Source organism: Phalacrocorax carbo, chromosome 3 (genome assembly GCF_963921805.1).
Source record: "Phalacrocorax carbo chromosome 3, bPhaCar2.1, whole genome shotgun sequence".
Lineage (NCBI taxonomy): Eukaryota > Metazoa > Chordata > Aves > Suliformes > Phalacrocoracidae > Phalacrocorax > Phalacrocorax carbo.
The window spans coordinates 101709252-101726326 of NC_087515.1; the positions used below are offsets into that span (position 1 = coordinate 101709252).

Genomic DNA, 17075 nt, shown 5'->3' on the forward strand with positions numbered 1-17075 from the left:
ATTAAGAGGTCTGAAGCTGTTACTGCAGTATGTAATTCCCAGATAATCAGCAAAATGAACAGTATCACAGCTGCCTTAATCTATTCCCAGAAAACTTCTGATAATGAGAAACTGACTTATTCTGATCAGTCTTCAGCGCTTCACGTTTACTTGATGATCCTAGAGGTCTTTTCCAACCTTAATGATTCTATGACATATACATCAAATCTGTGAGCAGGACAAATATAGACCCTGCTTCTGCAAACAGCGGGGTACCTTTGCCGTACAGAGAGACCTCTTTCGTGGCCACAAGGCTATTCTACGTGATGCCAGGCAAACACAGAAAGGTTTGCAGAGACATGCAGTTCTTGTTAGAAGGGTGATGAGGACATGGTTTTTCTAAAAGGTGAACCTAGGCAGACCTTCTCATCTCAATATGTTAGCATAATTAATGCTAGTCAAAATTTTACTTGAAACAACATCACAAAAGGGAATGAACTCCATATCCCAGCATGGCTTTCCTGGGCCAAAATGTGTTTCCAGTCTGGAGCTTCAGCTAAACCCTTTTTACAGGTAATCTGATTTTAAAGACAGCAAATCTATTTCCATTATTTTCTCTAGTGTTTAAATGTTAATTTGTTTTACAGAAACCAGTCCTTCTGCTAAGGTATCATTCAAGCCACAGTTCAAGGCTTGTGGTACCGAGGGTGTTTTAATGGCCAGAAGCACGTTTTCAGCCAGTTCTTTAATTTATTTCCAGTCCTAGTCAGTTCAAGTGTGTTGGCCTTCATTGGTCGTCTGCAAAGCACTGGGAGGATGGGGACTGCCAGAGGATACCTTTTTGGCAAGAGTAGAGCACTTTCTTTTTCACATCTCTTTGTACTAGCTGCCTCTTTTTCATTCTTGTTTGCATCTTAAATAAAACCCTTTCAAGGAACATTTTGGAACCTTATATGGGATATTTGGGCTCCTTCCTCTGCTTCTTTATCTATTCCTATGCATCCAAATAGAAAAAAATAAATAACTAGCATATAAGAGCAGCTGTAATCCTCTAGACTAGAATATTCACCCTCCTAGACAAGAGCTGTACTGTATATCACTTAATCACAGTTATAAATACCAGAGTCCAGCTAATAGAGCATGAAGATTTACAAGGCTCTGGCTGGGGCCTGTGACTCCTCTTATCTGGTTTATTTTCTCTTGCCGTCCTACAGCTGCCACTAACGTGGTCCTCACTGTCCAGCTGGTACTGTGGGTAGATGCATAGCCTTTTCCAAGGCAACTGTTAATCATTCTCTGTTAAATGCTCATCTGGGAATACATATGTGCAAGAGAGCAGGAAGCGATTCTCCTTGCAGTTCTCTGTGGCTTGACCACATGCCCCAGCTCTGTGGTCTGGCAGTGTTTTACAAAGCCCATGTAGCCCTGGTTCCAGAAGTTCTGAAATTATGTTTAATTAGTAGGGCTGCCTGGGTGAGTGGCTTCCTCCAAGTGACAGTAAGGACTTCACGTTGCAATCTCTGTCATGGAGCATGTGCCCAAGTCCTGCTCATGACAAGATAGGGAGGGATTTGTCCAGTTGGTATCAAGAGGTTTTTGTGCAGAGGTATGGTGCTGCTTAATCATTTAGGTTGGAAAAGACCCTTAAGATCATTGAGTCCAATCATTAACGTAACACTGCCAAGTCCACCACTAAACCAAGTCCCTAAGCACCACATCTACACGTCTTTTAAATACCTCCAAGGATAGTGACTCAACTACTTCCTTGGTGGGTAAAGGTGTCCTGAGGAAGCAGTGCCTTTGGTTGTGGTGTCTGCAGTGACCACTTTGGGCTTCTTTTCTGTTTACTGCTTTCCTCAGAGTCTCAGCATTTACCAGGTAGCCCTCTCCCAGGCCATACCTAGACATGATGGCTTGGTAAAACCATGTTCTCAGTAGGCAGGAGGGAACAGGCTCCTTTTGGGGAGAGGAAGGAAGTTATGTTAGCCATATGGACATGAATAGGCCTCATATCTAGGACGCTCAGACCTTCATCCACTGTAGTCGTTTATTTAGCATAGTATTGTGAGCAGTAGGACTGCTTATACATTGTGTATATGTGCACACTTATATGTGCATCCATGTGTACACCCACCCGCTATGCATATGCTGTGCATATGTAGTACCACTTATGGTACTAGCTGCTGGGGCAGCCTAAAACATAAAACAACCTTAAAAATATATAAAACAGTTTAAATAAAATATTTACTATTACAAGGTTACCATTCAGATCCTTCTTTAACATTATGATGAGAGCTATGTGTCATGTTGTTTTGAAGAGGAAATTCGGTTCTGAGTTTTTGGTGGGAAAAGGCCCAGATAAGCTAAGCGTAGGACTTGGTCTCTCTTGATCCCCACAGGTGGCACAATGTTAAATGGTGAAGGAGGAGCTCCAGGAACTCAGGATTTCTTGAAAAATAAAGGTCAGTAAAAATTTGAGGATGTGATAAAGAAATGCACTTGCCAATTACTGTTAAATGTGTAAGTATTTTTAAAATGTTGTATATAAATCTGCTTGTAGCAGTCACTAATAGACTGAAATTTTACATTGCTGTCACGTAAGGAAACTATATTGACTAGGAGATGACCAGGACTAAAATTATTTGTAATTATTTGTAAATATTTGTAATACCTACCTTCAATATTTTCTTTGAAGAAAGATCAAATCTGGCTGTATTTTCTGAATCAATATGTATTTCTATAAATGTATACAGGGGTAACTATTTTAATATAACGCATGGCTTTCGAGAAAATTCTAATGTGTATGTGGTTTGAAGCACTCACCAGCATTCACAAAATGCATATACACAAGCGTACATATACAAAGGCACCCATTTTACATACATTTGTATCACTGTATGTGACCGACTCCTTTACAGAAACAAAGGAACTTACACAGGCACTTAATACGTACTTATGGATGGCCACTTACCATGTCCTGAGTCTGCAGCATTCATTCTCCTGAACTACAGTCTCCTTAGGACACAGTCTGCCCGCTGTGTGCTCTCAGTGATAAAACACATTATAATAGTACATGAATGTGAGCAAAATATTGTTGCAATAATGTTAGGCTGTCATATAAGTAATCCAACAGTAGTCCAGTATGTTCAACTTCTGGTCATGCAACTGATGCTTAAAATATTAAAATAACAATGGGTAGAAAGATTGTAAGGTATTTGTGGTATTTGTGTACGTGTGTGCATTAAAGTGATTATTTCTGTGAAATGAGAAGCTCTTGCAAATAGGAATTTACATTAGGTCAATCAGATGTAGTGTCACCACATTTAGAGCGAACTGAAAGTAACTCTTAACATGTTCAGCAACTTCTTATTTGGGGGACTATTAGCTATTGTAACTCAGAGGACTGTTTTGAAGTTCTTGAAGTCTGTTGTTTGAAGGGCTTTGTAACCTCTAACATAGTCTTTGTGCATCTCTCCTTTCACAGAACTGACAACTGTTCAACAAGCTATGTCTGATGTAAATCACAGTTACGAAGATTTGGGAGTTTTATTGAAGGAAAAGGTTTCAGAACTAGAAAGTATGCTTTCAAAAATGCAGAATATTCAGGAAGAATCAACCTCAGTGATGCAGTGGTTGCAAAAAATGGACAAAACTGCATCAGATTGGGAAGCTGCTCCAACTGATAGTGAAGCGGTTAAAGCCCTAGTTGAGCAACATAAGGTACTTTGTGCCTTCAACAAAATACTCTTTCTTGCAGTTATGGGGCAAATTCTGTTTGAACAACCTAGTTCAGCCTAGCTTAATGTTGCAGAGAATATTTAAATGATCCTAGTAATCATGCCAGTCAGGCTTAGAGCAAATCTGGCGAACTGTCAATGGAGTAAAAGGGGCAGTGTCAGAGAGGAGTTGTGTAGGTCAGAAGATAATTATTTTGGTGGCCAGTTTAAATAGGTGAAGCTATATTGATTATGCAATAAACTTTTTTGATCTCCTTTGTGGTTTATAGATATATACTTGACTGCTTGTAAGATCTGAAGGGCTATATCTATCCAAAAGCTGTTTCTGCAGCTGCTGGTTCACTGACACTGCACAGACCTCCTGGTTTCTGCAGCTGCAGCAGCTTATGACTATTCCAAGGCAGTGTTTCTCTTCAGCAGCCATGTCATGCTTGTTAAGTTATATAGCTGCACAACAGTCTCCTCCCTGCTTTTAAATTGCTATGAGAAAACCACTGAATCAGCAGTAAGCTTCTGTCCTGTTTCAGCACTGGAGACGTATGCTTCTCTAGCAATGAAGGACAATATTTAGACATGTAAAGGTTCATCTGTAAAGGGAAATGTAATGGATAGGGAAAATTCTTTCCTTGCCTGTGACTGTGGATAAACAAGGACAGAATTTGATTCAACTAAGGTGGTACTTTCATATTTGGCAGGTCACCCTTAAAAGTTAACGTGAACAGCTACTAACTTTCCTCAGTCTTGGGTAGCGTTCAGCCCTAAAATTCAAGCTAAATGTGGAAGAAAACTAGCTCCTTACTTTTTAACGGAGAATGTGCAAAGCTAACACGATCATCTTACCCCCAGTGTAGTAATAGAAGAGTATCCACAGGTAGCTGGAAAACTGAGCGAGTGCTCATGCAAGAGTCATCCTTCTGATGCAGTTGGACCTTTTACTAAAAGTTCTAAATCATGCACAGGTTTGTTCAGTGTTTATTTTAGTAGGTTTTGGATAATTAAAATACAGTTCCACGAGGCAAGCTTTGTTACTTAAGAGTATTTATATAAGAGCCCTTTGCCAGGTATAAGGACTGTTCACTTCTTTCTGTAACAGCAGCATGAATTAAGAATTGCTGGGGCATCTCAGTCTCCTGCTAGGTCTACACTTCAAGCTGTGGTGCTCTTTAAACTATAGTTCTAGATGATCTACAAGAAGCAGTCTGTATGTGATAGCGGGACATCCGCTGAGATAAATGAGGCTACATGGCACTCTGCTCTGTTTGTGGTAGCTGGGTTATTTCTGCTGTGAAGTGTACTGTGCGTTAGTCAGTTTGTCTTCAGTACAAGAACAGATTCCAAGTGTATGTGAGTATGATGGGACCTAGTGGATCTTATTTATCTGAATTCTTCTAGTTCTGCACTCATTCAAATTAAACAATAGTTGTTATTACTAAGACAGTTTAAATCTATCAGGTTATCTCTTCCAAAAAAATTGACCAATAACATATGCCACTATAAAATGTTTTGTTATTTATAGCAGAAAAGTAGTATTTATTCTAGATATTTATTGTTTATCTTGATGCTTGGCATCTCAGTATTGTGGACTTCAAACTTACCAGTTCTTCTTTAGTCTCTTATTGATTTTATCACTTGAATTTGCAGCTTTTTGAAACTGAATTAAAGCAAAGTGCGAATAAAGTGCAGGAACTAAAGGACAAAGTGACAGAGCTGTTGGAGAAGAATCCTGACTCTCCTGAGGCACCCAAGTGGAGACAAACATTGGATAAAATAGGTACTTCTGTAAAGCTGTATTATAGCTCAGACTGATTTGGAAGTTGCTTTATTTTGATTTTTTTTAATGTATTAACAATTGTTAGCATTTTTAATACCTTGCTCCCTCCTACCCCTTAAATTCTGTGGAAAGAACTCCCTTTACGAGACTGAATCAGGAGTAAATCCATTGACGTCCATAGACTCTGAATTTATATCACTACAGTTGAGAGAGGCTATAGCTTGACTCCCTGTTTGAGAGGGCTTTATGTTTTTCAAACAGCATGGCTAAAACTTGATTGGTCAGTTATTGCTCCAGATACATATGTTGTTTGTACAAAATATAGCAAATTAAGTTAATTCTAATTTCATGGAAAGAACAGTCTGAGTTGTTGGTAATGCTTTTCTGCATGGTTTTTTCCCATACACTAGTGGCCTTTTTAATTTTGTGGTTTTGGTGGCTTTTTGCCATTTTCTAAAACTGATTCCATAAATTTTGCCCAAAAAAATGGAAATTACTATTTTTGGACAATAGATTTTGAGATACTGCAGTGCATAAGTTTCATGAGCTTCTAAAATTCTTCCTAGGTTTGTCATATTTTAAATAAATCACAGGTCAGTCTTGTTTCATGCCAATAGGCATTTCTGTAGCTACACTGATAATAGTTGTAAAGCTGAGAATTTTTCCAACCTGTCCTGTTTGTAAGTGAAACCCTGAAAAGTTTAAGCAGCAGGTAAGGTCTCCAAGACAACTTGAGTAGTATTGAAAGGCAATTAATACAGAATGAGCAGGGGACAAAGACAATGAAGTAGCAAAAGAAACTGAAAAGACATGGATAAAATTCAGGGACAAGGAGAGTTAGCAAAATGTCAGAGCTGACTGAGCAAGCACTGACAGTGTCACAGAGGGAAGGGGGCAGTTACAAGACTGTAAGACTCAACGGCTGCTTTGGAAGCCTCTGCTACAAGCGGAAGAGACCATAGATTGGCCTAGGTGTGAATCTAAGCTCACACAGCACTTTTGAAAAAGCTGTGTACAGAAGTATTCTCATTGCCTGTCATTAGGTATCTAGTTTAGATGTTTAAATAAGGTAGTTAATCTCCACAGGCTCCTAATACAGGCATTTTGAAGAGGTGGGCTCCTTCAGAGGCTCTTCAGAGTAGAAGCCTAAGTTAGGGCATCTGCTAACCCGTGGAAAGGTATCTGTTTCTTTTTACTAAATAAGCAGGAAGGTTTGTCTATCTAAATCAGATAGATTTAGTACTCAGTTGTAACCTAAGTTATAACTGAGTACAGCCCTTTGGCTTTTACATCATTTGAGACCGAAGCCTAAATTTGGTGGTATTTCACTTAGTAATATTCTAATCCAATTTTATTACATGTTGTACCTTCATTGTTCTAAAAATTCCACACGTGGTTCTGCTAAACTGCAGACCTTCATCCAAGTGTATATGGATCTGACTGTTAAAAGATGTATTTGCCGAGTCACTGCAATAAGGCATCTGGAGTTAATCAGCAAGAAGCCTTATTAGAGAGCTCTGTTTATGTTTCATATATAGTCTGCTGTCTGACAACCCATCTGCTAGAACATGCATGCAATATGTTAACGTTATCATTGTTAGATTCCAAATGGAAAGAGCTCAATCAAGTCACATCTGAGAGACAACAAAAACTGGAGGAGTCTTCAAATTACCTGACCCAGTTCCAGACAGCAGAAGCTCAGTTAAAGCACTGGCTTGTAGAAAAGGAGCTAATGGTCAGTGTGCTGGGACCACTATCAATTGATCCCAATATGCTGAATACACAGAAGCAACAGGTTCAGGTGAGTAATGCCAACATGCATGACTGATGTAAGTTTCTTCTGCTTGTTTGCTATTAGCAAGGTACTAATTTGCATTTAGATAGAGAACAGCACAGTTAGTATGAGCTATTACGTTTGTTTATCAGCAAATATCAGCTTAAGTCATACTTGACTACAATAATTACATGAAAAAAAATGTAAGAGTGAAAAGAGATCAGAACAGCTAAAGGAGAAAACTGCTGAGGAGATACTCATCCTCTGATACATTTTTGTGTTTTGACCATACTGTGGTTTCTCTGTACTCAAAATGTTGCTTTGAAGTTTTATTAATTTGAGTGTGTATGTAACATTTTATGGTCAGTCCTTATATACAGTCTATGCTGTAGAACTAGCTTTTTGAGATTTTATTCGCTTGGCTGTGCTGGTACCTAATCAAAATACGAAGGCAAGTGAAGTGCAATACTGTGAACAGATACGGGGCCAAAAGTGTGAAAGACAGAAGAAAAGTATAATGAAAAAGTGGAGTCGTTTACTTACAAACGTACAGGAAACTGTAGACAAAAGAAACAAAAGTAAAATCAGACAAAGTTGCAGAACTTAGAAATTTTAATTTCAGACAGTTCTGTTGCCGCCAGTTCCTTGAAACTGTGATGAGAAATAACATTTTTATTTTGCAAAAATATTATTAAAGCTGGTATGTCAATATTGATTGAAATGAAGTGTTTAAAACATGAACTAGGTTCTAATACTATGTGAAAATTACTTAATATTGGTTTGTAAGTGCTTCAGAAATCTAGACAGCTGGCATGAGATTATCATGTATCACTTAACAGTCTGTAAAAATTAAACCTAATTGACTTAAGAAAGGGTTTGGAATGTTCTATAAAGTAACATTCCCTTCTTCTGCAAGCACTATGACTTACTGTCAAAAAAAAATAATACTGGGAACCAGCGATGTAAACTTTCAAGTTCTTACAGTACACATTCAGTCATTTTGTGAATTATCCAAATAGTCTCTGTGCTATAATAATACATTGCAATATTATGTCAGAATACACCTTCTTTGAAGTTCTATCTTAAGACAAATATCAAAACTGTCTAGGAAAGAAGACACTGCTTGAAGCTAAACAGCGATTATTTTACTTGGTACGGTTACTTAATTACTGTGGCATTAACAGAATTCATTGTTTACTTGTATCTGCTGATTGAATTTCTATGAGATGATCTGCAAATTAACCTCACTTTTTTCTGGTTCTTTGATGTAAACGCATGGAAAGAGCACAGTTTATGTGTAGAAGATACAATTATTTCACTGGCTTTTAAACTTGGAGATTGATTACTCAGTAAGAGAGCTACATGAGGTTTGTCAGAAGTACTTTGCTGCTTCTTTTACAAGGTAAATGCTTCTTAAGATTCTTTTTCTTCCCAGATTCTGCTCAAAGAGTTTGACACCAGAAAACCACAATATGAACAGTTAACTACGGCTGGTGAAGGGATTCTGAAGAGACCTGGTGAACGTTCACCCTCCCATGAAATTGTAAAGGAGCAATTGGCAGCTGTAGCACAAAAATGGGACAGTCTAACTGGCCAACTGAGGGACAGATGTGACCGAATTGACCGAGCCATCGTGAAGAGCAGAGAGTATCAAAGTCTGCTCAGAAGTCTGTCTGATAAGCTAAGTGCCTTGGATAGCAAACTAAGCAGCAGCCTGGCTGTGAGTACGCAGCCTGATGCTGTGAAACAACAACTGGAAATTGCTAGAGAAATGAAGGAGGAAATAGAACAGGAAATGAAGAATATAAATGCAGCTCAAGCTCTTTGTGAAGAGCTGTCAATGCTGGTTGGAGAAGAGTATTTGAAAGCAGAACTTACAAGACAGTTAGATGGCATCTTAAAATCATTTAAGGATATTGAGCAAAAATCAGGTTAGTATTTAATTAAAGAAAAACAGTAACTATGGCATATAGTAAAGCATATAGTCTCATTTGCCTTTATTGAGATGTTGAGTGAGCTGAGCAAAATGCCAGCTCTCTATCCGGTCCAACTCCCAAGCTTTTGTACATTACGATTTAGGAGAGTCTCCCTATCTTGAAAAGATAAAAACAATACTTGGATCTTAAGCAAACAGTTTGGGAGAGAATTTGACACGATAGCAGGGCTGGTTTTCTCATCTCTTCCTTCAGGTGCATCTTCAGTGAATTAGAATACCAAAAGAAGACAGTGTTCACTGAGCTACCTGACTGCATAGGTGCAGAGTGTAAGCTAAAATGGTACTTTTTAGGCAAGCACCAGTTAATGGCTTGGTGAAACGCAGTGGTAATTGTATAATACTGCTGGCGATAGAAGAGGGACCATAGTCTGCAGCCTTCCCTTAGCCTGTGAACAACAGAACTGAGCAAGTAATACACTGCAACTGATATCATACTTTGTTCTCCCTAACAGCCTCAGTTGTAGCTTTTTAATTTCCTCTGGTCACAAGGAACTTCAAAGGATCTCCCTAAGAATGCATATTCCCAGCAGGCCACGAGTTAGACACTGCTAGGCTAGATTAATTCATACTCCCTGTGCTTACACTTCATGATGCCATGAAACACAACTGTGTGTCTTTTACCCCCAAAATCTGCCTGAATGGGATTCATGTAGGCACTGATTGGCTAAGCTCACCTCATTTGAGTGGTGTCCAAATGCCTTCACTGCTCTGCTGTTGTATAGGCACAAGCCTCTCCCTTGCAAGAAACTTGGGCTAACTTGGTTGTCTTCCAGTCAAACACCACATGCTAAGGACCAGCTTACCTTACATTAATGATCATTCATAAAAGAATCAATATTAATTATTATTTCTTCACTGAAAACTAGCAGGTTCTGATAATGAAGCTCTGTGCTGTCTTCTCTTTTTGTAGATAACCATGTTCAGCAGCTTCAGTCAGCGTATGCCGCTTCTCATCAGTTCCAGCAAATGTCTAAGGACTTTCAGGCTTGGCTAGGCAAAAAGAAAGAAGAGCTGAACCAGGCTCGTCCTGTATCAGCCAAACTTGATACCTTGCAATCACTAATTGAAGAACAGAAAGATTTTAAGACGACCATGACCAATCAGATTAGTTCATATGAAAGAATTGTTGCAGAAGGAGAAAGTATCTTACAGAAGACTCAGGGAGCTGACAAAGCAGCATTACAGTCCCAAATTGCCACACTCAGAAGTAACTGGGATGAAATGAATAAGCAGGTAAAAGAAAGGCAAGATAAATTAACAGATTGTCTGGAGAAAGCCCTCAGATACAAGCAGCATGTAGAAAACCTGCAGCCATGGATAGAGAAATGCCAAAGCAACCTGTGTGAATTAAAAGTTGGCATAAACCCTGTTGAAATAGAGAATTCTATTGTTCAGGTGAAGGCCTGGCAGAAGGACCTGGATAAACACCATGGGATGGTGGAGCTATTAAATAATACTGCTGAAAGTTTGCTCAGTGCAAGTCAAACAGATAAAGAAATTGTTGAAGAAGAAACTAAGGTGCTTAATCAGAAAGTGAATGTGGTCACAGAACAATTACATAAGAAGAGAGAGTGCTTGGAAAATATGGCACAAATGCTGAAGGAGTTCCAGGAATCCTCCAGGGAAACTGAAAAACAGCTTAAAAGTGCCAGAGAGCATCTGGAAGCTCATGACTCGCTTGGACCTCAGTCATTCAGTAACAAACACCTGACAATGATGCAGGCCCAGCAGAAAACCTTGCAGGCTTTAAAGCCTCGTATTGATTTAGCTAAAAAGCTTGCCCAAGACCTGGTGGTAGAAGCTTCTGATTCAGCAGGTGTTTCTGACCTTCTGCTCCAAGCTGAATCTTTGGAGCGAGAATACACTGCAGTGAACCAGCAGGTTGAAGAAAGGTGCTCGTTCTTAGAGGCAAAACTTCAGGGAATCGGCCATTTCCAAAACAGCATCCGAGAGATGTTCTCTCAGTTTGCAGAGTTTGATGATGAACTTGATAGCATGGCTCCAGTGGGGAGAGATCTCGAGGTACTGCAATCACAGAGAGAGGACATAAAACATTTCTTGAAAAAGCTGGAAGATCTTATAATGAATAATGAAAATGCTAATAAAAACTGTAAGATGATGCTAGCCACAGAAGCTGAAGCTTCTCCTGATCTTGTTGGCATAAAAAGAGACTTGGAAGCTTTAAATAAACAGTGTAACAAGCTACTAGACAGAGCAAAAGCCAGGGAAGATCAAGTGGAGGGTACTATTAGCCGTGTTGAGGAGTTTTACCATAAGCTACAAGAATTTTCTAGTCTGCTTGGGAGAGCTGAAGAACGTGAAGAGTCACAAGGTCCTGTTGGAATGGAAACAGAGGCTATTAATCAGCAGCTGAATACATTCAAGGTAGGAAGATTTCTTTTTACTACCACAAAGTATTCTACCACAGTGTGATTTTATTAAATATCTCTGTGAAACAGACTGGTTAAGAGCAGACCTTGGAGGAGTCTTGTTTCACAGCAGCCAGTTCTACCTGTATGCTTTTTACCTGTTTTAAACCGGGGTATCTTCTCGTGCTCCAGAGAAGCTTTCCTTTGCTACGGCTTGGCAGACATTGGTAACTTTGCATCCCAGCTCACAGTTCCTGCACCCCAGTTCCCTCTTCACCTCTCATCACTGTCTTGTTTCCTTATGCGATCCATCTACCTTTTCTGTTTTTGAGAACTGCATATTGTCTCTATTCTGATGTCGATATATTACACAAACTTTCTTCTTCAGTGTGGTGTGAGTTTTAGGCTCCAGTGTTCACATACCAGCCCATATTTGCTTTGCTAATCTGAGTAGTTTAGTTTTTTCACATGGGTATAGGCATCAGCATATGTAGGCTTAAGACTTTACCTTTTGCCATTTTCTGTTCTGATAGACTGGCCAGTTTTAGCTCACTGAAACCCCCCCTTACCTAGAAAAATCCTGGTAAGAAGAAATCAGGTGAAATAAGCCTCCATTTATATTGGGAGTTTACTGTAGCTTCCTTATCTAAAATGTACTTTGCAGCTTCTGTGCGTAGCTTTTTTTAATATGCCAGTTTGCAATTCTTGCCCAGCTCAGAAAAATGCATTGCAGTGATGGTGGGTGTAAATTGTGCGTTGGTGCTGAAGTGAAATACAGATAATTGCTCATTTTAGGTTACAATGAATGTATTTCCAGTGCTCACTGGAAAGATTTATAAATCCTACAGATGTAAGCATGTTTGAATGAGATCATAAATCTCCTAATGGCTATATAGTAGCACTGAATATTCTGTGCTGCTTTGGTTTCATTTCAGTCTAATACTGATTCAAATGTTTGTATGATTTGTACATTAGTTCACCGTTAATCATAAAAACAAACCTTCATAACAGGATTTGATAAACCATGCTGTTAAAAAGATGACCTTGGGAAAAAAGTCATTGCATGCTTGGCCCGACAGAGGGTGCATTTTGCTTGTTTAAACTAAGCCCTATTAGAAAGAAAAACTAAAACTGAAAACTTCAATCTGGGAATTTCGGATGCAAGTTACTATGAGTTTTGAAGAACTTCCAGAATGCATAAATAGAGACAAAAATCTTGAACAAATAGTTACATTATGAGGAGATTCCATTAGACTAGGAGGATTAAAATTGTATGCCAGTCTGTCCTAACATGTCTATCTCAATTTAAAAGAGAAACAAATGGCTTTTCTTTGTATATGGTTAGTAAAACACTTTGGATATCAGAAAATAGCAAAACCTCCTACTGTGATTGCTCTTGCTTATGCTGACTGTACAGGATTTCAGCTGTAGCTGGTTTCTGATCTCTGATTTTACCACACTTCTTGTGTTTTCAAACACTAGATGCAGCCTCAGGTCTTCGTTACTATATATACAAGACTTTTTTTGGCTACAAAGAGCAATGCTTTTAGGGGGAAGCAACCTGATGAGCAGACAGCAGAAGAATCCAGTTCCCTGTGCGTTGTCTCAGTGTCGTACTTTGTCAGGGCATTGGACAAGTCACAGCAATCGTACAGTTCAGGAGTGAGAGCCTTGTCTGGTCTGTGCAGACCTGTGGAGAGATAGTGTACCTGCAGCCAAAGAACTTGTATGGTAAAAAGACCAAAAAAGCTGGAGAGGCATAAAGGAGACCAGAGATAGTAGCATGTTTATATCCAGAAGTCTACTCCAGGACTGTATTTATATTAGGTACTTAAAAGCTTAGAAATGTGTTTTGCTGGAAGCAACTATTTCAGGCCATGCTTTTGCTTATGAGTGAAAACACAATGCCATTAAACAGGAGGTGAAAAACAATGAAAAGGTGAAGGGGTTGTTTAAATAAGTGAACAGCAAATGCAGGAATAAAGAAGCTGAGAGGGGAGCCTTTGAAGAAAGGAAACAGGAAGACCCGAGTGGGAAATTCTAACCAGGTGAGGGTGGTAGGTAGCAAAGGGATACTGATAGCAGGAGGATCAAGGTCAAAAATTACTTTCCTAATACTCTGGTGCGAGTGCTACTGGGGCACAGCAAAATTACAGTCGGTAATGTACCTCTTCATACTCTTTACCATTCCAGAGAGCAATTTTACCTGAGGCAGCAAACTGTAGGGAGACTGGCTCCCGCAAATCCTGCTCAGCTCGCAGTGTATTTGCTCACATGTTTGTGCACGTACGCAAACACACACAACCTGAAAATGTGGCTGTGGCCACAAAACCACAGTCTAGCTCCCTATGTCTTTAGCTTCTGTGGTCAAGTACAATCAGCTTCTATTCCTCAAGAGTAAAGCAAAAGAGTTGTTCTTTAGTAGATAAATTTATTCACATGAAATCATTGGTCTCTTCGGGGAAGGATCTCCTGTAGTGGGCCAGAGGTGGTTTTTGTGGTTCGAGGGATTTTTATGTACAAAGAGTTAGAGCTTTGTGCACCTTCTTGGCATGACATTAAAATGCAGTTATTTTAAAAAAATAAACAGGCTTTGAGTTGTATTTTATATATATGAAAATATATATATGCACACATATACATACTTGTTTTATTTATAGTTGTTCTTTGTAATCTACTTATTCCAGTCAGTATAGAGTATTAAATTGAAAGTACTTATTGTCAGTGTTAAACTATATTTATTTACAATGCAGCGATAAAATTTGCTTTTTAAAAATTAAAATCTCCAGTGGAGCTCATTTGAAAGTAGAACCATGACTCCTACTTCACAAATTACTCCAGGAAGAGTATAATCAACTGAAGAATTTGTCTCAATTAATATAAAACACACAAAATTAATTACTAATTAACTCAGCTTTGTTAGACATTTTTTCCCCAAAGTCTGTACGCAGTGCAGATTGGTACTAAAAGAAAATGTCAGTAAAACAGGTCTATTGAGGTACAGTGAGCCTGCCACCTTCCTTCAAAAGCAAAACAGCATTGTGCAAACGGGCTAAACCAAACACCCTGGGTTGCGGTAGCCACACAGTGCTAGGATGTTTGAGGTAGGAGCAGTACTTGCGGCTAGTTTCTCTCTGAAACAGAGAAAAAAAAAACCCAGACGTTGAATTACTTTACTACTTGAAACCTTTGCACAATTCTTTGTACTGCCATTAAAAGGCATTCTTCTTAGTAAAACCATCATGGTGCTGTTACAGCTTTCATCGGTATATGGTTCATTTGATTTTTGCTTTTATATTCAGAACAAAAGTTGATGTAGTCGTTGGAGGTTGCCTTCTAATCGGGCTTTATAGGAACTTTCAGCTAGCCTGAGTATTCTTGCCAATGAGCTTGAACTAAGATCTTAATTGGCTTATGTTAGTTGTGTAGTGGGTTTGTGTCCTCTGATTTTCACTTTGAAGGCAGATAATGTTGAAAGACTAATCAGAGGTTTCTCTTTATGCCCAGTAAGAAATTAAAAGTGTTGCATTTCCCATGTGCAGGTTTACAAACCCTGCAAAAAGATACTAACCTTCCTTGGGATTTACTACAGTTAGGGTCTGTATTGAAAAGCAAAGGTAAAATAAGCAACTGTTGTTGCATTTGAAAGTGACTATACATCATATGAAAGTCTTCAGTAGATATGGTGAAAAATGGTAACATTTAAAAAATGTTAATAAAATAATTTTGCTGCTGAACAAATACAGACCAGTTTCAGATACATACTACCCCTATAAAATGGTGCAGCACTCTTTGAATTCAATAAGGATCTGTTTGTGGGTGTTTTGGGTGAGAATAAGCACCGGTGAAATGACCTCAGAAACGCTTTTCTGATCTTTACCATTATAGTCTATATTCTCAACTAGAGAATCCAGAGGTGTCTGTGTGGCATAATTTTAATGTTATGGCTGCTCACCTGGGAGGAGGAAGACAGAATTTTTCTTACATGACTTTAGTATTTTGATATGTAGCTGACTGTGTATCAGGTAAATGAATAAACAAGATGTGTGGTGTGTTTGATTTCTTGCATACAGTGTATCCTGCTCCAGCTCATTGTAGTTAATGCCCTACGTTAAGTTTTAGCACTAAGTGCCATATGCTGTCCTTAAACCGAGGTCTGGATTGTCACTGTAACCCGTGGCTGCTGTCAGACAGGCAGCGCCGGTCTCTGGTCATTAGGGTATGGTTTGTACTGGTGCAGAGCAGCTTGGTCTGGACAGCTTCGCCTGTGCTGTTGGCGAGTTACCCGCAAGTCTCCTGACCCTTCACCTACATGATTATGAGCTAGAAGCATAGATGCAAAGTGTTGAACAGGTATTTAAAGGATGTAAATGTCCAAAACCTGAATCTTTGTCCTGTTTGGCTGCTTTTGTGCCATTCCAAGTCCCATAAAAAAAAAAGTTTTCCGAATATAGATACCTTTTTCTACCTTTTTAACGTTTTGGGGGGAGCAGGGTGGCTTGGCTCTGCCATCTTCCTTGGACGGTGGTTGTTCCGTCAGACGATGTCACTAAGCTGTTGCCTCAGAGCCAGGAATCGAGACTGAAGAGAATCAAAACTGGACTGGACATTCCTCGTTGTTTGTCAAACGGGGGAATACGTAGCTATTCCCAGGTGTAATCCCTGAAGAGGAGTTTGGGGGATTTTAAAAATAATACGCGGATAAACTTTCACTTAAATTTTCGTGGGGCAGTGTCCGTTCAAATGACGGCTTTCTCAGAGGGGTGATGGGGTGCGGGCGGTGGTTCGGAGGATGGCGGCTGGTTACCAGAGTTTCGCTGAGGAACGCGAGCCGACCGGCGCGGTGCCGCCTCGCCCTGCCCGCCTCCCCTTCCCCCCCACCCCGGGGTGGGACGGCGGGGCGCCTCGGGGCCAGTGCCGCCTCGGGGCCAGCGCCGCCGCGCTCCTGCCGCCGCTGCCTCCGCCGCCGGGCCGGGGCGTGCCTCATGCCGCCGCCCGCCCCCCGCCGCACGGCACCGGCGGAGCCCTGAGCGAGCAGCGAGGGCGCGGGGGGCCGAGGAGATAAGGAGCGGGCGGGGGAGGGGGCCGGTAGCAGATGTTGCCTGAGGAGCGAAACGGGGCGTTTCTGGCAGCTCGGCGCTGGGGGAGCGGGGTGACCGGGGGCGCGGTTCGCGCCGGCGCTCGCTGAGGGGGGGGTTCCCTCCGCCGCCGCCTTCGCAGCTGCGCCTCAGAGATGAGGAGGGAGGAGGGAGGGCAGCCCACTAGCTGCTGCTCGCAGTCGCGACCTGCCGACTGCAAACCTGCCGTGCCTTCGGGGGGACACGCCGCGCCTGCTCCGCTCTGCAGTTGCCTTACGCAGCTCTCCGGGATGCTGTTGGGAGAATCGCTCTGAAAACGTTTGTTTTCCGACTCTCTGCTGGAAGGGTGCGTTGGCTTGGCTGCTAGAAAG

General features: G+C 40.5%; 1 protein-coding gene across 5 annotated transcripts in view; it reads left to right on the forward strand.

Annotated features, from left to right (window-relative positions):
- Positions 1-17075, forward strand: part of DST (dystonin) — a 316491-nt gene that overhangs the window by 218846 nt on the left and 80570 nt on the right. For all 5 annotated transcript variants that reach the window (XM_064447871.1, XM_064447868.1, XM_064447872.1 and 2 more), the window contains 6 exons: positions 2379-2441; positions 3464-3699; positions 5358-5487; positions 7089-7288; positions 8697-9192; positions 10168-11642. In XM_064447871.1, coding sequence (XP_064303941.1) covers positions 2379-2441; positions 3464-3699; positions 5358-5487; positions 7089-7288; positions 8697-9192; positions 10168-11642 — 2600 coding nt within the window. The remainder of the gene's footprint in view (positions 1-2378; positions 2442-3463; positions 3700-5357; positions 5488-7088; positions 7289-8696; positions 9193-10167; positions 11643-17075) is intronic.